General features: G+C 39.2%; 2 protein-coding genes across 5 annotated transcripts in view; one reads left to right on the top strand and one right to left on the bottom strand.

The window, feature by feature from the left end:
* The window catches only part of LOC126253315 (alanine--glyoxylate aminotransferase 2, mitochondrial-like), a 239,671-nt gene extending 236,474 nt beyond the window's left edge, over window positions 1–3,197 (top strand). The window contains exons 9-10 of the mRNA XM_049954563.1: window positions 2,704–2,952; window positions 3,063–3,197. Coding sequence (XP_049810520.1) covers window positions 2,704–2,952; window positions 3,063–3,170 — 357 coding nt within the window. The 3' untranslated portion in view covers window positions 3,171–3,197. The remainder of the gene's footprint in view (window positions 1–2,703; window positions 2,953–3,062) is intronic.
* Window positions 2,975–26,139, bottom strand: part of LOC126253316 (transmembrane protein 64) — a 44,190-nt gene continuing 21,025 nt past the window's right edge. The window contains exons 3-4 of one of the 4 annotated variants that reach the window (XM_049954565.1): window positions 16,633–16,700; window positions 2,975–3,999 (exon numbers count right to left, since the gene is read on the bottom strand). In XM_049954565.1, coding sequence (XP_049810522.1) covers window positions 16,671–16,700 — 30 coding nt within the window. In that variant the 3' untranslated portion in view covers window positions 2,975–3,999; window positions 16,633–16,670. Of the gene's footprint in view, window positions 4,000–16,632; window positions 16,701–19,879; window positions 20,116–26,139 lie in introns of those variants that run through there. The other 3 variants (XM_049954566.1, XM_049954564.1, XM_049954567.1) reach the window with 3 other exon arrangements.

Here is a 26,139-nt window from a genome sequence, read left to right as displayed (position 1 = left end):
ATTTAGGTCGAATGAGTGACGATACAGCTACAGTAGTTTGGTTCGAGTCGTAAACTTAGCAGTTACGGTTTACCAGGTAGCCATTGCTACGCGTCACGCGCTCCGTCCGTATTTATACGGATATCCTTCCTTTTTCACGTGCTTCGTCTGGTTTGAATTGATTGCTTATTTTTCTTTGATCTGATAAGTGCCGTTCTCTTTGTTATAGGTGTTTACGTCACTCTAAGCTGAAAATGCATTACTGTACTGTGTCATGCATTGTTTGTCGCATTCTGATAGTGCGTGTTTACGGCCTGTCGCCGCTCGCGGCGTGGCTTGCTTTTGTGCGCGCTACCGCCGCTTATAAATAAAAAATAGAGAGGAATCGTTTCATTAGCGAAACATTTGTTGTTACTTACACTACTGCTTTCTTTGATAATGATCAACAAGAACCAAATAATAGACTGCGTATGATAGATGATGTTCTGAACGAAATTTTAGCAAAAATTTTTCTCCGTTTGAAAATCTTTGCAGGTGCCTCTTTAGTTCATTACATTCTGCACAGAAATTAGTCATCTTAGATTTAAAAATCTAGTCAGTTGCCGTGCTTCATTTCTGACTGTGTCACTATCAGGCATACGAATAATACGAATATAAACATGACATGATATGTATATTCTTCCGCGTTTGCTGTTGTCTCACTCTAGTTTCGTAGTTTATTAGGCAGACAGGATTTAAATGAGATAGTAGCAAACACAAAACAATACATGGCAAAATGTTTATATTCGTATTAATCTTATGGCGAAGAGAATACTACATGTGATTCACAATTCATAAAAGCTCCTATTAGCAACCATCTCTTCTCACAGGTAGGAAAAAATTCAGAACGTAGAGTTGGCCATATTGACAAACTTCCCAAACAGTCTTGCCAGTCGGATTTTCGTAGTACATTGAAATGCTGCTACATTCGAAGATCAACAATACAGAATTTGTATTACTTCGTTGGATAATGTACCAAAATGCAGTGGTCGAAACTCTGGGCGGAGGAAAAAGGCTCGTCTTCCACTTTTTTTTAAATTTATTTACTGACGCAGAGATTTTGGTGCCAGTATTTATCTTTGTGCCTACAAAGCATGCCTGTGTGGCGCTACATATATTCGATGGCAGAAGTTAGTTGTGGCGGCACCCACCAACATTTTTCAGAACTCCCGCTTGCTTTACACTCGATTCTAAGCCGCAGGCGGTTTTTTGGAGTACAAAAACCGGAAAAAAGTGCGGCTTGGATTCGAGTAAATACGGTATATCCTACCTGTCCTGATAACAACACTAAACACCAACACTAGTGCACTCTAATGGCTGTTCAACCAGTCAGGGAAAATTGCTACTTTAATCATTTACATACCTGCCAATAGTGTGTATGTGTACAAGATTACATTGATGTCCAGCCTTGTCGTCTGGGTGCTTCAGTATTTTACGTAATGGATAGTATTAGACACTCCGTGAAATTGTTCACAGATGATGCTGTTATATACAATGGTCGAATTTGAAGTATTTTTAAAAAAAAACAGCCACTAAATGGTACTGTTGAGATGAGAAATCACTGTTGTGATTCTTAAAGTTTATCTGGCAAAATGAGTATTCCATGAGGTTTCAAGACTGCAACTGGATGATGTTGACATCCTGCCATATTTTGGCTGATAATGACATAGCCATATTGAGGTTGTCAGTTGAAATACTTTTGCAAGAGTTGACATTAACTGGCTGCAATTCCAAATCTCATGGAATTGTTAAGGCAATTGCAGATGAAATGCAGTAAATCCAGATTTGATTCCCAGTCCTGCAACAAATCTTCATTTGCCACATTAGATTTAAAAAGGTAATCTTTTAATTTTAAACAACCAACTTATAGGTGATGCAGTTGAGATATTACACTGCTATTGTTTTAGAATCTGTTGTCTGCTATTTTTAAAACAATGGCAGCTTAGAAATTGGCCAAGTAGCTTGTTTGTACTGAGCATTTAGAGAAATAGTGCTGTGGGGAAAAAAAAAAAAAAAAAAAAAAAAAAAAAGGAAATTTCACATGTAGGTTTTTATCAGATTATTTTTTATGGTTTAAGGCAATATTAGAAAAACGTGTCTGAGGAAAAGAGAAATCTGTACACATCTTAAACAGGAGACACAAACTTGGGTATTTTCATATGAGCCAGAATTTAAGTAGCAATCAACTGTCTTGATGTTTGAATATGAACTGAAACCAACAAAATGGGTTGATTTGAAAGAACTTAAAAACCATGACATGCATTCCGAGAGACATTCTGCAACACATCTGGCACAATAACATGTCAAAGACAAGGGCTGTCTTAGTTCAGTGCTACACAATTTAGAGTCCGTTCATAGACCAATTAGAGGGTAGTTCTAGGAGTTAACTAAGCTATAATATCTAGGATAAGGAATGTCCAGATCATAGCCATAAATATATCACATTTCAGATTGTGTAAAAGTACTTTTTGATACTGGTAATAAAAAGACAGTACGTTTCTGACTGCCAGTAAATATTGTTTTGTTTGTACTGTATATGACATGTAAGAGGTGTGTTATTTCCATGAAACAAATGAAAATTTTTCTTAGTTCTTAACTTCTTCACATGGTGTTAAGAGTTATAAAATTTTAAAATGATTCTCTTATTTGAAAATTCACTTTAAATACCAATGATTTTCTTCCAAGGTTATTGAAGAAGAAAAGTTACAAGAAAACTGCAAGATAGTGGGAACATACATGCTCACAAAACTCTCTGAACTACGAGACAAGTTTGACTGCATTGGTGATGTTCGGGGAAAAGGTCTAATGATTGGTGTTGAAATGGTAAAGGACAAAAATCAAATGAAACCAATGGCTGCATCTGGCATTTTAGATATTTGGGAAGAAATAAAGAAACACGGCATAATTATTGGGAAAGGAGGTGCCCAAGGAAACGTAAGGAATAAAGATTAATCCATTAACAATAAATATGTTCATTTATTGAAGGCACAAAGTAATTAAATGCTTTCACAAATAGTGCTGTAATCATATCTTATTGTTCGCAGGTATTCCGCATTAAACCACCGATGTGCATCACCAAAGAAGATGTAGATTTTACAATTTCTGTACTTGACAAAGTTTTGACAAAATATGTAGAAAAAACAAAGCACTAAAAACTGAACTACAAACAAAAATGGCACAATCATTTTGACCTCATCCTATGAGTCTACAAATTTATTTCCCTTTATAGTTATAACAAACATTTATATGTAACACGTGTTTATCAATCTGATTTTATCACATCCTAATATATCCATAAAATTATGCTGCAATAACAAAAGACAACATAACAGGATTTATAAGACGACTTCTTGTAAATACTTGTATTTGTGTAAGTAAACATACACAAAAAATGTTTTCCTGGATGTAATTAATACCTGACCTATCTTTGGCACAATCACAGCCCTTAAAATATTTCGATCAGCAAGCTGCCTGAAACATTAACTGAAAATAAAAATGTCATCAGTGTCTGACCAATCGTCATGTAGTGCAATGAGTAGGTACAGATTTAACAGCATTCAGTTTATAACAAGTTCCTGTGAAAACACAGAAGTTGTGAATATATATATACACATGCAATTCATGTAAAACTATACTTTTTCAATATCCCCATAGTTTACATATAAATAACCAAAGTGTGACATTTAATACCAAAATAAATAAAAAAGAAATAGAAAATTATACAACAGAAAGATTGAACTGACTGATTCATTCTGTATTAAAACTAAGCAAAAAGCAGTTCTAAATCAATAAATATAAAACAATACTGATTATGTCTTTCAAAAATTTGATTTCAGTGCTGTGGTGTAATGTACCATGTGTGTCAATGGTAACTAACAAGAATCATGCCACCTGACTATACGATGTACTATATAGTGCTTTCCTTAACTCTTGACGAGCTTTTGTCAATACATAAGCCATGAGGCACACACCAACCGTGATCTGAAAGAAAAAAAAAAAAATGATAAAGCAGAGAACATACTAATATATTATAAATTATATATTTAAGTATTATATACTGATTGCAACGTTCTCTTAATTTATGCTTATAGCAAAGCAAGACTGCTAAGACGTCTAACAATGCCAAAATTAATAACACTCATTCTTATGGGAATACAACTGCTTTGTTCCAAGTAAGAGATTGTTCCATGTCACACTTCGAAATTTCATTACTAGAACAACATTTACACAAATATTTACAATGTATTTATGTAACCATATTGTCCAATCAGTAGATTATGCTGAAAACTGCCAATGGGTTTTTATTTAAGATGTGATTCAATCATTTGCTTATGAGTGTTCCCTGGAAACACTCAGTGTGCCTTAACAACTGCAACCACCAACACCAAAAATAACAAGTTGAAAGTATATTCTCAGACTTCAGAGCTAAAGAGAAAATTTGACATGGTATGCACATGTACACACAATGAATGACTGCAGTAAAAATACACAAAACATGGAAAAGATATAATGGAATTGACAAGATGAATATAATGATTGAGCCAATACTGCACCATTTCATGAAACTAATGTGGAATCAAAGAACAGAGTTCACATTATAACACAGTAGGAAAGCATCAGGGACAGTACAAAGAGGTGACCATAAATAATACAGATAAATAGAAATTAATACTAGTACTACTGGGACTTTTTGTTTCTGACTAGCACAGGGGCTCATAAAGACCCCATGTAATTTATGTGGGTTATATTGGCAATCTTTTAATGAACTGATATAACAACATAAATTATAGCTGCTCAATGTAGCAGTCATCATTCAGTTTTCATAAATGTCACATTCAAGAGACAAACAAATAATTTAAACTGGAGTCATATTGACACCAGTGGTACTCAGTGCCAAATACTAAGAATAAATTTTAAAGTAATGTAAATATAAAAACTGGACAAGAACAAATAGTAGGACTCATGCTCTGATGGTTCTGTACAAACTATGTATACAGATGATGATGATGATGATAATAATAATAATTTTGTTTGGCTCAGTGTACTGGTGCGAGTCTTTCATTTGGACTCCACTTCGCCGACTTGCGTGTTCCTAACTTACCCCAACTATCCAACCCAGGAAAAGGGACCTACAGTTTAACGTGACTGGCTTTGGGAACTCAAATGGGAATCCCTGGAGGGAAGATGACGTACTTTTCCTGAAATACTATTGAGAAGATTTAAAGAATCGGCATCTGACGTTGACTGCAGAATGTATCTACTGCTGCCAACCTACATGCACAGAAGGACCACAAAGATAGGAGAATTAGGGTTCGTATGGTGGCATATGGACAGCTATTTTCCCTTCACTCTATCTGCGAGTGGAAAAGGACAGGAAATAACTAGTAGTGGTACACGGTATCCTCGGTCACGTACCATACAGTGGCTTGTGGAGTATGTGTGTAGATACAGAATATGGAACCTGAACCACATATTGTTTCTGTCAACTCCTCATGTGGTTAAGAGCCAAAGGCTACAATATAATGAAGATTTTTCATCCGTAATCTGTCTTTATAATGAAGATTTTTCATCCGTAATCTGTCTTAAGATTTGATCCCATGGTCTCTCAGTTCCCAGGCACATGCTTTACCGCTAACTACCAAGCCTGCAGCGCATACAGCGTCCGCCAGAAAAATGTATATGCACATTAAGGAACAAAAAGTATTACTTATTTTACATTTAATAATTGATCACACATGTTGTACAACCTTCAGTTTAGCACATGGTTACTTTAAATGTTCAAAATGTTCACCACTGGCAGCTATACATATAACAGAATGACGAGAGGCCGCCGCAACTACGTCAGTCCACGTTACAGTGGAGATCGCTGCCTATGTCGCTGTAATCTCCTGCCGAAGTTTCTCCAGCATGCGTGGCTTGCTACCTTCCACAGTTCCCCACAAGTAAAAGTCCATAGGTGTTAGATCTGGTGAACATGGAGGGAACTCAATGGGCCCTCTTTGTTCAATCCAATGCCCCGGAAAACTGTCATCCAGGAAAGCTCTTACAGCTAGGTGGCAGTGTAGTGGTGCCCCATCCTGTTGGGAGAAGACCTCTTCATCATCTCCGTAAAGTGCACGTATACCTGACAAAATTGCTGTGCATAACATTTCCAGGTACACATCTCCAGTGACAGTAGCATCAAAGAAAAAGGGTCCTACTAAGCCCCTAGATGATAGTCCACACCACACATGAACCCCTGGTAGATTGTCCGCTTCATCCACATAAACATGCAAATTTTCCGGTGCCCAGTACACACTGTTATGCCGATTCATGGTTCCACTAAGTTTAAATTGTGCCTCGTCACTCCCCACTACCTTCATCACAAATTGTTCATCATCAATTACCGTTTGCTGATACTATTCGCAAACTTGCATACAGCTATCAGGATCATCATCATTAATCGCATGCAGTAATCATGGAATGTAAACTTTTCACTTTGCAGCTTTCAGAATTCTTCGTACACTTTTATTGCCAACTCCCACTTTACGTGCACACTGCGTAGCAGACTTCTGTGGAGAATTAACAAACGTTTCCAACACGAGAGCTGACGAAGCAGAACTTGTAGCTGTATGCTGTTTTCCTGAGCTTCCTTTGTGAATATCACAAATCATTCCATGCAATTCAAACTTGTCAAAGATGCATTTAATTGTTGTACAGGTTGGCGGTTCTGTTTCACACTCCCGCCTCCATTGATGTTGTGCTTCAACGGCATTATCAAACTTGAAAAACCACTTCATAATACATTTTTGTTGCTCGAATGTCAAGCATGCTCCAGCCATCTTGTTTTCTCAATACCGAGATGAAAGTACTAACATCCGTTGAGCCCAAGATCATACTGCAACACACTCATAACTCAAATCGAATGACAATATCGATATCTCGATAGGGCCTGAAAAAGAGTGTATACATTTTTCTGTTCATCTAGCCCTATAGGTTTTAATAAGTGAGTTTGTGATGTATCAAAACATGGAAATGCCCATATCTTTTGATTGTACTGACTAACAAGCTTCAATTTTTTTACACTTCCAAGGGATTGCAGAACCTGGTATTTGAAATAAAATTCAACTTCATACCTCTACCTGTTCCTGAGAAATAAAGGGTCTTAACAGAGAGACACAGAGATGGACAACAAAGTGATCTTACAAGGGTTCTGTTTACCGACTGAGGTATGGAAGCCTAAAAAGGTACAAAACATCATTGGATACAACTGACTCACACAGAGAAAGCCATACCTTGAAAGTAACAGTTTTGAAACCCAGGGAGATATAAAGGTTGATTCAAAAAGAATACCACAACTTTGAAAATCTGTATTTAATCAAAGAAACATTATGGAACCTTGGGTAAGTAATCAATGTGAAGAGTACTTAACAAAGCTTTTTTCTATGGAAAATAAGTTCATAAATGTTCAACGTGAACCCCTCCAGAGACTCGGCCGACATGAACCCGGCGTAACAGTTTGGATAGCTGAAGTTACTTCTTCTCTAAGTTCCTCAAAGTTAGCTGGTACAGGTAGTCAAAACACCATGTCTTTAACATATCCCCATAGAAAAAAATCACAAGGGCTGAGGTCGGGGCTTCTTGGAGGCCAGTTATGAAGTGCTCTGTGCCATGGGTACCTTCTGTTTAAATTGGCACAGACAGATAAGGCCAATGGGGTGGTGCCCATCCTGCAGAAATACGAATTGATGTGCTTCTTCAAGTTGAGGGAACAGTCAGTTCAGTAACATTTCCAGAAAGGTTTGCCCAGTTACAGTCACACCTTCAAAGAAAAAAGGATCAAAAACTTTATTGGTTGAAATGGCACAGAAAACATTAACCCTAGGTGAATCACATTCATACTGAATTGTTTCTCACAGATTCTCAGTGCTCCTTACACAGACACAGTGCCAACTGACTTTCTCTGTTGTGTGAAATGTTGTTTCACTGCTAAACTCTAGCTTCGAAATGAACCAGTCATCTGTTTCCATTTGCTCAAGGACAACTTGCAGAATTCGATTCTTTTCACCCTATTGACTTCAGAAAGAGCTTGAACCAGTTGTAGATAATAAGGTTTCATTACTAACCTATTCCTTTGGGCTCTCCAAGTGGTCGGATGCAGAATTTGCAGCTCTCTGCTAGCTTAGTGGATTGATTTTTCTGGACTGCGAGCAAATACTTCCTGAATGTGGCCAACATTCTCTTCTCTCGTGCACTGGCGTCCAGAACTTTTCCCTTTACATGAACATCCTTTCTTTGTAAATTGTTTATACCAACATATGATACACCACCTATCAGGAAGTCGAACACCATACTTGGTTCTAAATCCAGGCTAACAACTGTCGTCGATTCACTTCTGCTGTACTCGATAACATAAAAAGCTTTTCGTTGAGCAGACACTGTCTTTGCACTGACAGCAGAAATGAAGGTTACGTGGCCAACAGCACTCCTAGTGACCAAATGAGCAATCAAATGAAACTTCAGAGCTTCCTTCAATCAAAGACAGAAAGAACGTAGCTCTCCTTTTCTTCTTTGTAGAGTTCTCAATTTGCAAAGTTGTGGTATGCTTTTTGAATCACCCTGCATATTTCCAATGTGCTTATGTAGTCATATTGACCCCACTAGTACTAAAGGGTTAAATACAAGAGAGAGTAACTTTCAAGCATGTATGAAAAACATGTCTTGTTAAGCTGGGAGAAGATGCACGGAGGTATATTTTGGCACTCTGGGAAAGGCCTTTAGGGAAAATTCTCTTTTCTACAGAGACAGTGTTGGACAAACTCAAATACAAGACAAATACAAGTAAAATATATAATCAGAACCATGTCAAGAAGTATTTTACAATAGTCCATGTTCAAGGTGCTTATTGTATGAAGGTATTTTGCGTAGACTCATTTGATTTCACAAGACTGTATCTTCTTCAAAACGAAAATAGAAATTTGGGATACATTTTAAGTAATGCATCAAAACTAAAAGTTTAATTTGGTGCCAATGAGTTGCCTTTTTTCTGGGGGAGGAGTGTTGTGAAAGACTCCATCACATGACTTTCCCTTCAAACAATTTTGGGTAAACTGTGATGCTGGGGGTTGTGAAAGAGTTCATCATGTGCTTTTTTCATTCAAACAATATTCGGCAAACTGTGATGCTGCACAGCAACATGCTCACACAAGTAAGACAATGTCTGGATGCTTGTTGTATGTCTGATGGAGGGCACTCTGAACATTTACAACATATAAATGTAACTTTTGACCTTAAATGTAATGTACTCCAAGGCTGTACGTGCATGCATGTAGAAGATATAGCCTTGTAAACTGAATGGTCAGTTTTAAAATTCACCCCAAGTTTCTATCTTCAGTTATGAAGAAGATACAGTCTAATGAAATCTTATTGATATTTGTTTTAAAAACATAGATACTATCTATATATGCAAGACATATTCAGTAACAAACCATAAAATGTTTTGGTGCAGAAGAAATGATTGTATCCTGTGATTGTATCCTGTCCTTATCAAACTACGGAGAACTAGAAAACTAATTCTGATATTGTCTACTGGCACCACTTTAATTGTAGCTGGATGGATTTATATGGTTATTGTGGTGTGATACAATAGCAGACAATTATTAAATGTCTTTTACAAGAGAGAATTGAAAGTGATCAAGCACTAATTGCATACCATACTGAATTCATTGCACGATCAGGAACAGATACTAGCAGAAAGTTAATGGTGACTGTAAGCAGAGTTCACAAATTATGATGTCACATAACAATGAAGCATTTACAGAAGACTGCTTTGATTTGATTTGATTTTTTATTGGTCCAGTTTTATCATACAGCACAAATTGTACAATTGATATTGGACAGGTCAAGATAAGTTACAATAATACATAGTATTAGCAAAATAGTAGGCAAATTAAAAATAGGTACCTATTACAATTAATTTTGTTACGTATTCAGAAATTCTCTGACAGAATAGAAACAGTGCTTTATTAGAAATGCCTTTAGTTTAGCTTTAAATATTGGATGAGTAGCATTTTTTATTTCCTCTGGTGTCTTATTGTGTAGTATTACACCAATGTTAATTATGCTCCTCTGATAGGTGGTTGTTCTGTGATATTTTTGATGTATATTTGATTTCCCTCTGGTACTATAGTTGTGTACATTTTTGTTCTGTAACAGTTTGCCTGTTTTCAGGAGGTAGTCCCTAGTGAACAAGATAGTTTCATAAAAGAATAAACTTGGAACATTTGGAACACCAAGTTCAGTAAAATGGGATTTACAGGACTCCATCTTTTTAAGGCCACAAATTATTCTTAGAGCTCTTTTTTGCATTCTAAAAACAAACTGTGAGTTGAGTATCCCCAGAAAAAGATCCCATATCAGACTAGTGAGTGGAACTGTGCATAGTATGCCTGCAGTACTGTTGTTTTGCTTGTTGTAGACTTTAAAATTCATAGGCCATAGCACACAGATGATAGTTTTCTAGACAAGTATTTATATGTGTGTCCCACTTTAAGTCTTGCTGAACCCATAGACCCAAAAATTTTGTGACAAGTTTTCTAGGGGATCATTTTTTAATTGTGCTTGAATAGACATTTGATTAGTTGGAGTAATTAAATGAAAATCCACACACACAGTTTTTTTCAGTATTTATATGGAGTTTGGTTTTTGTGAACCACTCAGAAAGTCTTTTCATAGAACTTTCTGCTGTGGACTGCAAAGTTTCTGGACTGGATCCAGGGAGCAATATGCTGGTGTCATCAGCAAACAGGGTAGTTTTTGTGGCACTCATATATTCAACTAAGTCATCCACATAAATCAAGAAGAGTAGTGGACCATATTTTATTGGTAGTTCACTAGAAAGAAAGGAGTTTTCTTGTTTTATTCATTTTGTTGAATTCATACTGAAGTGATACTTTCTGCCTGCGGGTTTTTTAGGTATGAACACAACCAGCTATGTGCTACACCTCTTACTCCTCGTCTATCTAATTTTTCGAGCAGAATGTTATGGTCCAGGACATCAAAGGCTTTTGATAGATCTAGAAAAATACCTGCAGTTAATTTATGTTGATCAAGGGATTTTAAAATGCAGTCTAAGAATTCGAAAATTGCTGTCTATGTAGATTTAGACTTTCTAAAGCCATGTTGTTGTACTGTAAGAGGTGCATATTTATTTATGAAACCTAAAAGCCTGTCATAGAAGAGTTTTTCTAGAATTTTTGAGAAGGAACTTAACTGTGACATGGGTCGGTAGTTTGAGATTTTTTCAGAAGAACCTTTTTTTAGTAGTGGTGAAACTTTTGCTATTTTAAAAAATATCTGGAAATACACCAGTTTTTAAAGAGAGGTTGAAAATTTTTACCAAGGGGTTTGCTATGTGGTGAGCATATGCTTTTAATATGAAATCAGGTACTTCATCAAGACCACTTGACATTTTATTCTTAATGATTTAATTTTATTTATAATTTCACTGGGTTTGTTTCATAAACATACATGGAAGCAGTCGAGATCACTGACTTGCTGGAGAAACTTGGGATTGGTCCTTGACAGTATACTTGAATGAGGTCTTCAGCTAGTGAAGTGAAGTATTCATTGAATTTTTCCACAACTGAATTTGGGTCTGTCACTTTTGAGCCTTATAGTGTTAATGATACATTCTTTTTCTTTGGAGCTGAACTACAAGTTTCTTTCTTTATAACGCTCTACGTGGATCTCATTTTGTTAGATGAGTTTCTTGTCAAATTGTCATTCCACATTTTTGCCTATTTGACTACTCTACCATAGATTCTTTTGTAGGCTTTAGAATAATCTGCGAATTCTTGGGTTACTCTATATTTCTTACAACAGTACTGCAGAAATCTGTTTCTCTCACTGGAAATTTTTATGCCTGTAGTTACCCATTGCTTATTATTGTTAGTTTTTACTGTTTTTACCACTTTTGAAAATGCTACATTAAAATAGTGAAGAAAGATGCTCTGAAAACTCATGTACATGCTATCAACATTGTTCTGAGTGGCGATGCTTTCCCAGTTTTCCTTCGCCAGTAAGAGATCAAAAATTCTAATGTTATCTTCAGAAAAGGTTCTTTTTTCAACTACTTTTTCGGAACTACTACTACTTGTTGGCATTTCTATACACAGCAGCTGTGCCTCATGATCACTATAACCCATGCTCAGTACTCTGCTTGTGAAACTGTGATCTGTTTCTGAGATGAATATTTGGCCAATAATGGAATTTGGGCATTCTGTTAATCTTGTTGGCCAGTGTATTATGGGTATCATATTGAATGTGTTGGTCATGTTTGGTGTTTTGGGGTACTCAGTACTTTCATTATTAGGGCACAAAAGCTTTAAACACAGTTATGAACACAGAAACAACGGTCTTCAATACTGAGAAATTTATTTAATTTTACTGATCACTCAAATAATGCTAGGCACACGCATGCTATCAGCTTCTGCCAAACAGTTTCAACTTCCGGAAGATTGTAGCTGACACATTAGTTCTTAAAACAGATATCACTCTCATCAACAGCTATGAAAAAGATTCTTTGTAACCAAAAGCAAGCCAGCTTTCATGAAGGATGATAAAATGTATTTAGTTAATGCAACTGTAACTGTAACTTGAGCTTTAAAAATGCCACAAAATTCTTTATCCTTTCCACTACATACAGTAATTGTGAGTCAACCCGTTATTCACACAAGTGTAATTATTTGAGATTTTAATGACTACAGTAATGGTTTAACGAGTTGTATATGTCATTGGGAACATCAAGCTGCTCTGTGGCCCACAATACAAGGTCTGTTCAAAAAATTCCGGAACTTCACCCACAAATTTTTTCTATGCTTACCTTAACTTATTACGCATGATCCCCTTCGAAATACTCTCCTCAACAAATGATACCCACTCCCAATGACATTTCCACCTCTGGAAGCAGTCTTGGTACTCCCCTTGATGGATCGCGTGAAGTGCCATCTGTGAATTTTCTTATATATCGTCTTTATCATTGGAAATCTTTTTCATTTCAACGGGGTTTTCAACTATAGAAATAAAAAAAGTCTGCAGGGGCCATGTCTGAATGTGTGGGTGCTTTATCGTGATGCAAGAGCCATGAATTGTCTTGCCACATTTCAGGCTGTTACCTTCTCACATTTTCTCGCAAGTGTCGCCACACATCCCGATAGTACCATTGATTAACAGTTTGTCCCTGTGGCACAAATTCGTGATCAACTAATACTTGGAAGTCAAAGAGAACTATCAGCATGGCTTTGAAATTTGACCCGACCTGATGAGCTTTTTTTCGTCTTGAAGAACCTTTCCCGACCCATTGTAAAGACTGAATGTTGGTCTCAACATCGTAATCATAGATCCACATATCATTACCAGTTATGATTCTCTTCGGAACATCTCGTTCTCATTTGCTCAATCCAAAAGCTCTTCACAGATTGTGAGGTGACTGTCTTTCTGGTCTCGACTCATGAGCCGTGGGAAGAACTTGGCGGCAACATGATGCATTCCAAGATGACATGATCCAACTTAAATTTTAAATTCTTCAGCAGCCTCTTGTGCAGTTAGTCTTTGATTGGCATGCACAATTTCATTGACATTCCTGACATGAGCATCATGTCGAAGGTCGTCCTGAACAAGGGTCATCTTTAACTTCTGTTAGGCCACTTTTAAACCATGTGAACCATTCACAACACCAAGTACAACTTAAGCAGTCATCACCATAGGCTTCCTACATCATCTGGTGTATCTTTGTAAAGGTTTTCTTGAATTTCATGCAAAATTTAATGCAGATGGGTTGCTACTCTAACTTTGCCATCTTGAAATTCGCAAACAGTGCGACAACATTCTACTCAATACAGCACTGAACAATAACTAACAGACATATAACACTGAAACTTACGGCAGTTACTCATTAAACACAAGTGTGTGCAGAAGTGCCAACCCCATTTCTTTCCAACACACCATTGGTGCAAAATTGAGAATTTTCCAGAATGTTCTGAACAGACCTTTTATATCTCCTCAACAACCAAGTAAGTGCACAAGAGATGACAGCACCATAAGTCCTGTTGTACTCACTGCAAGTTGCGACAGTTGTATCAGGTAACTCATTTTCTTGATGGTCAAGAAATCAATTAAGAACTAGTAGAATAACATATGTACTTCCTTCTCCCTTCATACTCTCCCACACTATACATGAGGAAATTCAAGATGACTGGACAGCCAAAAGCATTTCCTTTTTCCAGCCTACAATACCAAACAAGTGAGTCAAGATAATTGTTTAAAATATTACAAAATGAGTGATAAAAATTCTGGTCTGATCTACCAATTTCAAACTGGAATGCCCATTCTCAAAATGTACACTTTGTTATTAAGCATAACTGGATATACAATATGGTGCCAAAATGCATGAATAGCTTCTGTACAGGAAGCCAAACTGTGGGCAAAAAGTACTCTCATTAATAAGTTAGCCTATGTGTCACACTGCTAAACTTGAGTGACACTACCAGGTGTAGCAGTATGACACAAAGTCTAACTTATCAATGAAAGTACTTGTTGCCTGCAGATTAACTATCCGTACCGAAGCTATTCATGCCTTTTGGTACGATATTGTATATCAACCATCAGTCATTCCTATAACGAGGTGCGTGGTTTGAGAATGGGCATGTCAGCCCAAAACCAGAACTCTGCAAGCAAAACTGTATATTCGTGCAACTGAGACAGACAAAATAAACAATTATGAAATTTCCTCATTATGAGCAGTTGCAGACCTAACATCCGGAGGCAGCATGACTCGAATCAGCAAATTTATAAGTTGGGAATGAATTTATACAATGGAATAGTGACTCTGAATTATCACACAGTTGACCGAGCGAGGTGGCGCAGTGGTTAAACACTGGACTCGCATTCGGGAGGACGACGGTTCAATCCCGCGTCCGGCCATCCTGATTTAGGTTTTCCGTGATTTCCCTAAATCGCTCCAGGCAAATGCCGGGATGGTTCCTTTCAAAGGGCACGGCCGACTTCCTTCCCCGTCCTTCCCTAATCCGATGAGACCGATGACCTCGCTGTCTGGTCTCCTTCCCCAAACCAACCAACCAACCTTATCACACAGTTTTGTATTCATACATTTCTTTTGATTCAAGTTTCAATCAAATATATGCTACCAACCTTAGAGAAACAACCTATGTTTATATACTGTAGAATATAGTGTATGATATTGCTAATTGAGGATGAACTGAAGGAAATGACCCCTCAGAGGACAAGGAGAAAAGACAAAGCTCATATGGATGTATGGCCACAAATGCATTTCAAGGGAGGTCACCCACTTCAAGGTAGAGAAATTCAAGGCAGAGACAAAATATCTTTTGACAGTTACCCCACTATCATCACCAGGCAGGTGACTTGGTAGCATGGGGCAAGCTACATATTTCCAGTGACAACCGCCACTATCCTTACCATTTACATGTGCAGGTCTTATTACCTACATACTAGCCTCCACAATGACAGTTTTGTCACTGGTTCGAATCACAGGGTATCATCGTGCTGGAATTTCAGCCACCCATCATATTCCAAGATAAGGCCACCTTTCCATGAGGCATTATTGTCAACCTTCACAACACCAAACTGTGAACTATCGAGAATCCCCACGGTACGGTGACAGTGAACCATTGGTACCAGTTCAGCATCAATGTGTAGGCAGGAATTATTGGTGACTGCCTCTTGTGGGCAGTTACCCTTCTAGAATGCCTCATATGAGAGGCATATTTGCCCTTCCTGTGGTCGACCCTGCCTTCGCTGCTGGGAAACGAGCCTTTGGATGTATAAGTGTAATGCAGTTACTACATTACAGTGCTCCAGCTTACTTCCCTCTTGAGTGAAGAGCTGAACTACCAGTACAGACAGAACATTCCCACTTGCCTGGTGTGTTCGCATGTAAGCTTTCAACCACTGAAACCCGCACAGTCAAAGCTCTTTTATCTCCACCTCCACGTGGGTGTACCTTCCCTGGAATGCATTTCTGTGTGACCTTCCCTGCTCCCTATCTTCTTGTTTGCTGCAGTTAGCCCCCATTTAGCAAATCATACTGAAAATAGGTTCCCTTATAATCCAAATAATATTACTCAATAGTTGACGTCTGTCACCTGATGCTACAGTGTTGCCACGTCTGCTGCTAGCTGCTACTCGGTTATACGCAACACACAAACATAGGAAGTCACTTCACGTATTGTGTGACATGGTGGAATGTCGGAAGCAGCCATGACGGGAATGGAAGATGCTCTGTCTACAGCTGATTTTAAGCAACCAACGAATAAACTGCAGGAGACAATGGGTTTTGTAGTCTTTAATTTAAATTTGTGTCCTAACCTACCCATAACCTAGTGTTGTGCAATGTATCCAGGAAATAGGCAGTCAACAGTCTGCGGCAGAACTAAAATTACTATCGCTTTGTACATGGCATTTAAGGCTAACCTCTATGGGAAAACTCAAGCCAGAAAAAATTCATAATACGTTTGTTTGCATTGTCATCTTCAGCAGCAAAGTTTCAGTTTCAGCAGTAAAAGCAAACTGTAATTTCTTATTGTCATTAATTACCTGAAACTATCCACACACTGGCTACACGGAAAGCTGCATTACCAACTGATGAGCAGTCCTGGTTCGCTCTTGGTTGCAGATTATAGGCAATACAAGCAGATTCCAAATGAACAAAGAATGATAGGATGAAAAATCAGAGCAAATAAAAAAGTATTAGAAATAAAAAAAATACATTTAAATCAACTAACAGAATAAAAATTATAACCAAAGTCTTCAGATTAGAATTAGAAAAATACAAATTTTCTCTGCATTTGACAATATTTGAACTATTGAACGTCAGATTTATAAGCTAACCACTATGCCATTACACTGTATTTATGACTCTGGTGACCCAGTCACCACAATTAATTGATAGGACAGCCTTCAAAAATTTGGCTTCATGCAATGGCGTGTGAAGCTTATCTAATGGAAGCCGATCTAAACACATCAAAGAAGAAAGACGGTCAAAGGATTGAAAGTGAACTAGTTGTGGCAGTTGGGCAAAGGCGAATGATTTGGGCGTCATGTTGAGTGCTCTCACTGAAGGGAACATGCTACAATGCATGAAGTGTCAACTATCAAGTAATTTTAATTGGCCTATGGACTTCTTCATGATAGCGAGAAGTCCAGAATGGAAAGAGGAGGCACGCAATGAAATTCTTTATAAATAAAACTATTCCCAGCAGGCTTAAATAACATTTTATTCACCAACTTCATCTTGCTGATGACACTGTACTGTCTGCCTCTAGGACAAATAAACTTCAACATTTTATCTTTAAATGTGAACATTTTAGGTTAGGCTTTACCATGACTGTTATTGACATCAAATGAAACAAGTTTACTGTTACCAGTCACTGTTTATTTATCTCCACAATGTGTTTCAAAGGTTTAAACCTCCATCATCACATGGATTTACATTAGCATGGGGTGTGTGTGTATATGTGTGTGTGTGTGTGTGTGTGTGTGTGTGTGTGTGAGATGATTTTTTGGAAGAACTAATGGCACTGTTTAGTGAAGAAACAAAACACTATTTCGGAACATGGTTTTGGTGTTTTTTTTTTTTTTTTTTTTTTTTTTGTGACAAAAACTAAACATATATCTAATGGTAAAAATAAAATAAGTCAAACAGAGCACCTCCAGTGGTCACAGGTTCCTTTCACTGTCATAACACATCACATGTATACTGTCACATTTTGTAAACAAATGTGGCATCTGGGAACTATTAGATGCAAGAATCATATAGCAGAAGAGAAACACTGTCACAAAGTACAAGGAATATATGTCATAACAACATTATTACAGAATAAGTTGTAAAGGATTTTGGAGATCTTTGTTTCGAAGTGTTGAATACATGCATTGTAATAAATATTTCAGGTGATATATAAATTCATTTTTGTCAAGTTTATATAGCTTAAACTTCATACTCATCTATATAATCAGCTGACATGTTGTAAACTTTAAGTACAATAATTATGTTGGCTCCAGTGGTAAAATTATACATAAATAGCAATTTTGGTTGGAATTCACAGATAGGAATGAAAGAATGGAGGCAGTGGGAGAGGAAAGGAAAGAGAAAGACAGAGGGAAAGAGAGGGTGGAACAAGTGATTGAATGAGAGCAAACTTTACAAAAGCAAGGGGTTCATAAGGTTATATCTGTCACATTTAATAACTGCCTAAAGGTTGAGGTAATACATTGGTCAATGTTTTAAAATATGCATATAGATGTACAATTTGTGTCATTAGTTAATGTACCTATAGTTCCAAGCTGACAAGGGGTACAAGCTGTTGGTGTGGTGGCATATTTATCAATGAGGTCAATCCCATGGGGGATGTCATGGTAACATAACTAAATATTTATGGTAAATATTAAGGTGCGCATGTGGGTGTGGGTGTGTAGGCGCGCGCACGTGTGCGCACACACATTGCAAATTTAATAATGAAGGCAATTGCTGAAAACAGAGATGACACTAATGTAAATATTGTCATTTGAGATGGATTCAGATTGTTTTGTTTGGTGTTTGTATATTAGGAGTGTTTCAAAGAGGTCTAGTTTTTTGCCTTTAGGTTGGATCTGTAGAATGCTGATACTTCTGTCGTTAACATGATGTTTTGTTTCATACAGGTGGGTGATTATTGCTGATGTGCGGTATTTTTTGTTTTTTAAATGCTGCCATGTGTTCTTTGAATCTAATCACAAATCACCTACCTGTGCCAGTGATTAAAATGGTGGTATCATCTACATACCTGTAGTAGTAGATGATATTTTTGGGGTGGTGGTGATTGGAATTCAGGATTTTATCTTCTAAATTACTTATAAATATTTCAGCTAACAATCTGGAAAGGTTTGAGCCCTTTGCCAGGCCATCTGCTTGTTTGTAGATTTTATTGTTGAATTTGAAATAGTTGTGTGAAAGTGTGAATTCAAGCAGGTTCATTAGTTCAGCAATATCAGTTGAAGGAATTTTTTTGTGCTTTTGTAGGTTGGCATTAATTTTGAATGTGTTTGCTCCTTTGAGGATTTTGGAGAGCATTTAGTTGAGTTTGAATGTTTGGCTGTTCCTATAGTTCACTATAGGCTTGATGGGGGTCCCATTTTTGTGTATCTTTGGTTGTGATCTAAGGCAAGATGCTTGTGGGCTCATTGTTACAATGTTTCTTGCTTCTTGGATGGTGAGTAGAACGTTTATGTTATTTGAAATGTGTTTAATCTATTTTTGTATATTGGCAGTTGGATCTTCAAGTATTTCTGTTATGTTGTTGGCTCGGAAGAAGTCTAAAGTTTTTTCTATGTTTGTTGTTCTGTTCATTACGACAGTTGTATTACCCTTGTCAGCTCTTACAATTATTGCATTACACGTGCTTAATTTGGTCTTAATAGTACATGTAAGGGCTTCTACATTTTAATGTATGCTGGGAATGGTTTTGCAATTTCCTTCTCAATTATTTCCTTAATTTTGTGGCATGCTGCTATTCTATAATTTTGCTTCTTAAAGGCAATGGCTGAATCTTTTTGACACTAGTGATGAGCTTCTCTTGGTTCTTTTGATCCAGTGGAGCTTGAACATCCTGATTAAATCCTGTGCAGAGTAGTGCCTCTTCTGAACAAGATAATAAAACAAACAGCTATTGCAAATGGTTATAACAGCTCCATAGTAGACACCTTAAAACAACAGTGGCAAAATAATCACATCACAAAAAATAAAAATAAAACAACATCTTCCATGCAATCCCATTTCTAGGTATTATTTCATATCAGACTGCCAATGTCTTCAAACGAAAAGGCATTAACATATCCTTTATTACAGACAACAAGCTTGGACAGAAGTTATCTCACATCAACACACAAAATCCACTTCATCGTACAGGTGTGTACAAAATTGAATGTTTGCATTTTGACTGCTTCTACATAGGCCAGACTGGTAGGTCATTTGTGATTAGATTCAAAGAACACATGGCAGCACTAAAAGACACAAAATACCACAGTTCAGCAACAGCCACCCACCTGCGTGAAACAAAACAACATGTTAAGAACACAAGTATCAGCATCCTACACATCCAACCTAAAGGCAAAAAACTAGACATCCTTGAAACACTCCAGATATACAAATAGCAAACAAAACAACCTGAATCCATCATAAATGACAAAAACGACAATATTTACAATAGCATCATCTCTGTTTTCAGCAACACACACACACACTCACACACACACACACACACACACACACACACACACACACACACACCTTAATATTTTATGTTATCATGATATCCCCCAAATGTACAAGAGACTAACCTCACATACAAATATACCACCACCACAACAGCTTGCAACCCCTCTCAGCTTGAAACTATAGGTACATTAACTTACGGCACAACCTGTGCATCTATCTGCACATTTTAAAGCATGAACCAACCTTTAGGCAGTTATTACATGTAAGAGATGTAACCTTAAGAACCCCCTTGCTTTTGAAAGTTTGTTCTCATCCAATCATCCATTCCACCCTCTCTCTTCCTCTGTATCTCTCTTTCCCTTCCTCTCCCCCTGCCTTCAGCCTTTCATTCCTATCTGTGAACCCCAACCAAAATTGCTATTTATGTATAATTTTACCACTGGAGCCAACATAATTGTTGTACTTAAGGTTTGCAACATGTCACCTAATTATATAAATGAGTATGAGGTTTAAGCTACATAAACTTGACAAAACTGAATTTATATACCACCTGAAATATTTATTACAATGCATGTATTCGACACTTCAAAACAAAGATCTGCAAAATCCTTTAAAATTTATTCTGTAATAATGTTGTTGTGATGTATATTCCTTGTAATTTGTGACAATGTTTCACTTCTGCTATATGATTCTTGCATCTAATAGTTCCAAGATGCCATATTTGTTTACAATATATGACAGCATAGATATGATTTGTTACGACAGTGAAAGGAACCTGTGGCCACTGGAGGTACTCTATTTCACTTATTTTATTTTTACCATTAAAAAAAAGGAGACATGTTCTGATACAGTGTTTTGTTTCTCCACTAGACAGGGTCATCTGTTCCTCCAAAAAAATCATACCACACACACACACACACACACACACACACACACACACACGTCATATTACCAAATCTAAATCCATCTGATGATGGAGGTTTAAACCTTTGAAACGCGCTATGGAGAATAATAAACAGTGACTGGTAACAGCAAACTTGCTGTTTCATTCGAGGTAAACTTCAACAACAAATGTGGTAACTGGATACAGCAAATTTGTAAGCATGCCTAGAAATCAATTACAATAACAAAGTGCAATGAACAAACAGAAAAGAAACTTGTGGAAATTAACAATGATGCCATAGAATCAGCTAATAAGTTACTGTATTTAGAGCAACTGAGGACAATGATTGTATAGACAAGGAAAACAAGTAACAGAAGAGTACAAATTGTTTGGAGAACTTTCAGAAAAAAATGAATAAGTTTCTGAAAAAAGTTCCCAATATGCCTGAAATGGAAAGTCTGCAATTACTGTGAGTTATGGCAGTTGGACTTTAGGCCAAGCACCACTAAGAAACTAAAGTTTGCAGTGTGTAATGGTGAGATGTGTGTTGAAAATTACTAGGTGAGAGAGGTAAACAAACAAATGTATCAGGGAAGAGATTGGAATGGAAAATGTGATTATGACTGTAACAAAAATGAAATGGAAGTGTGTGGGTCTTGTAGCCATGAGGATGAATGGCAGGTCAATCAAGGGAGTTCTTGCCAGGTTTCAACACGGGGATTATGATGTTTTCCCGTCATTGCAACGGGAACTCATGCTCAACCCAGATACGGTTGAAAAGGTCTAGGAGGAGTCACTGGCAGTCCACCGAGAGGCGTTTAAGCATCTGACAGTGGATGCAATCTGGCCTGGGAGCCATATCAGGGCAAGCAGCTAGGGCACTTTGGAATTCCCACTCACTGAACGAAGCATTGTATGATTCAGGGTGGCACGTGTGAAATGAAAGGCTCCAACATTTAAACCACTCTTTCAGGGAGTGGAAGGCCAGTGGGTAATTTGCAGAAGTGGAACTCTGAGCAAAATACTCCGCCAAGCGGTTTGCAATTGTGTCGGAGTCAGTACAGACTGCTCCATTCAGTGAAAGCGCAGGTATGCTGACAGGGGTCCGGTAACCATAGAGTTGCCTTATCTTCGCCCAAACCTGCGATGGAGAGGTACAGAGGCCAATGGCTGAGACATACCTTTCCCAGCACTCCTGCTTGCATTGGCGAATGAGGTGGCGGGCTCACGCACGGAGTTGTTTAAAAGCGATGAGGTGTGGCAATGAGGGATGTCGCTTGTGATGCTGGAGTGCCCACCTGTGATCTTTAATTGCCTCAGTGATCTTGGGCGACCACCACGGCACAGTCCACTGCCGAGTGGACCCAGAAGAACAGGGAATGGCAGATTCTGCAGCAGTAATGATGCCGGTGGTGACCGAGTGAACCACCGCATCAATGGAGTCATTGGAAAGAGGCTCAATAGTGGCAATGGAGGTGAACAAGTCCCATTCAGCCTTATTCGTAGCCCATATGCAGGGGCGCCCAGAAGAGTGACACTGTGGCAGTGACAGAAAGATCAGAAAGTGGTCACTACTGCATAAGTCGTCATGCACACTCCACTGGACAGATGGAAATAGGCTAGGGCTGCAGATCAAAAGCTCGATGGCTGAGTACGTGCCATGCGCCACATTGAAATGTGAGAAGACACAAGTATTTAACAGAGAAAGGTCGAGCTGTGCCAATACTTGCTCAATGATGCTGCCTCGGCCTGTTGCCACTGATCCACCCCACAGGGTTATGGGCATTGAAGTTGCCCAACAAAAGAAAAGATGGCGGCAATTGGGCTAATCAGTGCAGCCAGGACATGCTGCGGGACATCACCATCTGATGGAAGAGAGAGACAGCAGAAAGTAACAGGCTGAGGCGTCACACCTGAACAACGACAGCCTCTAAAGGTGTTGAAGGACAGACTCGCTGTAAAGAGAGTGAAGGACATAGATGCAGACGCCACCAGATACCCTCTCATAAGCTGCCTGGTTCTTATAATAACCCCGATAGCTACGGAAGGCGGGGGTTTACACTGCCGGAAACCATGTTTCCTGAAGAGCAATGCAGAGGAAAGGGTGAAGGCTGAGAAGCTGTCGGAGCTCAGCAAGATGGTGGAAAAAACCGCTGCAGTTCCACTGGAGGATGACACTGTCCATGGCTAAGAAAGGCGTGAAGGGACTGAGGAGGCAGATTACGCTGCTGGGTCACCTGCTGCCATGGAGTGAGTACCGACGGGAGTGACATCCATAGTGTCTGAGGGAGCGGCGAGATCTAGGTCCTCAGCAGACACCAGAATCTCCACCGATCCTCAGATGCAGAGCTTGTAGGTAGCAGTGGAGTGGGTGCCACCACAATTTCCTTGGTCTTAGGGCTCTTTGATTTCGATTTCTCACGCTGTTCCTTTGGTTGCCCTTGCTGGGAGGGCTTCTTTGATTCAGTCTCCGGGACTGAAGAGGACTGCGAAGCCCTACGACTAGCTACCTGGGGCTTCTTCAGCCCCTGGCGGTTGTCTGGTTTGCCACTGGTAGGAACCTGGGAAGGAAGTGATCCAAGGGATCCCTTCCTAGCGAAAGAAGCCAAAGAAGACTTACTCTTCTCCAGCTTAGAAGTGGGGACTGGTGTCCCCGATGGTTGGGGGAGGGTGCTGCTCCCGAAGTAGTGGTGTGGGAGCAACAGGGAGGGAAGTGCCCCCCACCATCAACTGGCAGATGTGGTCGTTTGGCTCTGAGAGCTGACTGTATGTGGTGCAATGGATGGAGCTGTAACAGGAGTGACAGTGGCGGCATAAGATGACGTTGTGCGCACGGGATGAAGCCGTTCAAATTTCCGTTTAGCCTCAGTGTAGGTCAGTCACTACAGGGTCTTGTATTCCATTATTTTCCATTCCTTCTGTAGTTGACACAGATGGGAGGTGGGGCATATGGAGTATCGGGATGGGATGGACGACCACAATTGCGACATATGAGGCTGGAAGCACAGCGGGAAGACATATGGCCGAACTTCCAACACTTGAAGCACTGCATCGGGAGAGGGATATATGGCTTGACATCAAAGCAGTAGACCATCACCATCACCTTCACCTTCTCGGGTAATGTGTCACCCTTGAAGGCCAAGATGAAGGCACCATTGGCAACCTGATTATCCCTCGGACCCAGGTGGACGCGCCGGATGAAATGGACACCTCGTCATTCTAAGTTGGTGCACAGCTCGTCATCGGACTGCAAAAGAAGGTCCCTGTGGAAAATAATGCCCTGGACCATATGAAAGCTTTTATGGGGCGTGATAGCAGCAGAATCATCCTCCAGTTTCTTACAGGTGAGTAATGCCCGTGACTGGGCAGAGGATGCTGTTTTTATCAAGACTGACCTGGACCGCATTTTTGACAAGCCCTCCACCTCCCCAAACTTGTCCTCTAAATGCTCTATGAAGAACTGAGACTTCATGGACACAAAGGATTCCACATCAGCTTTCATACAGACTAGATACTGGGGCGAATACGTCTCGCTGTCATTCATATCCTTTCGTTCCTCCCATGGTGTGGCCAGGGAGGGGAATGATTTGGGGTCATACATGTTTGCATTAAAGTGAGCCCTTGAATGCTTAGAGATTGCTGGTGGTTGGCCACTAGCAAGAGAAGATGCGCCATGCTTCATTGCGTGTCATCCACCCTGATGCCACCGACTCCGACCAAGGGCCCTCCCCACGGGCGCCACCCAGCCACAGCAAGGGCCACCTGGCAGGATGGCCATTTCCAGGAGTCCTGATGCCCCAGGGAGATAGGCATATACTCCCGGCATACATGGAGAGTTAACGGCGCAGGCATCAGTAGAGCAATCCCTGTGTTGTCAGGAGGCTACAACCAACAGGGTACATGGCGGCCCCACCACAACGGACTGGCTACCGTGCTGGATATTAGGTGGCAAGTGGTCCATGGTCGTCATCAGCGCAGAAAGCGACACTGCAGAGGGCCTGGAGGAAATCGCACCCAGGAATGTATCTCCGTTCAAGAGATGGAGAGCAAGCTGGACAGCAATGCAACGACGAATAAGCTGGCTAAGGTCTCAATGCACGATGGACACAATGCCAAGTAAGGCACCCTTCCCCAATTGGCTCGCTCTTCGGAATAATTTTGAAATATGGTGGTCAAACCCAAGAGGGGACCATCACATAAGGGCCAAAACGTTCGAGACTCCTTTTAGTCGCCTCTTACGACGAGCAGGAATACCGCAGGCCTATTCTTACCCCCTAACCCTCAGGAGGTAAAGATACTGGCAACATGACTGTCATCAGCATGTTATACTATTATCAGTTTGTTAACAGCCAGTGTCTTGTGGTGACATACTACTCTTACATATACGAAATTCTCGGTTAAAGTGTGGTATTGTCACCGAAATCATGGTGGTGGTGATAGACTGATCAGTAGGCCTAGGTTACGTTGCCAATACCTAGCTTTTAACCAATTCTTAGCATGAGATTGTTTTCTGGGAATCAAAAGCATGAAACACACAAAAGGTCCATAAGAATAATAACTAGAAGTAGTAGTCGGACTCATTGTAAAGAACTATTTTACAAAAATGAGCATCCTTAATACACCAAGTGAGTACCTCTACCAATCTGCCGTGCCTACAAGGGAAACCATTTCTCTACTGTTCCTATGTATAATCATGGAACAAGAGCCAGTCTGGACTTACATTTACCTGGGAAAAACAAACACAAAACTCCAAACAATTTTCTATCAGGGAATAAGACTGCATAATACACTGCCCAAAGCTATGAAACAGGTCACTAAAATGAATCTGTTTCAAAAGGCAGCTGAAACATTCTTCATAACTAATGCATACTACACATTTAAGGATTACTTTGAGAACTCCTGAGTAGTGGTTAACAATGGAAGGGGATAACTACAGGTTACCTATTACTGAAGGCAAGTGTGAAGGATA

This window comes from Schistocerca nitens, chromosome 4 (genome assembly GCF_023898315.1).
Source record: "Schistocerca nitens isolate TAMUIC-IGC-003100 chromosome 4, iqSchNite1.1, whole genome shotgun sequence".
NCBI lineage: Eukaryota > Metazoa > Arthropoda > Insecta > Orthoptera > Acrididae > Schistocerca > Schistocerca nitens.
The sequence above is the reverse complement of the archived record's forward strand: the minus strand, read 5'-3'. Positions and strand labels throughout refer to the sequence as shown.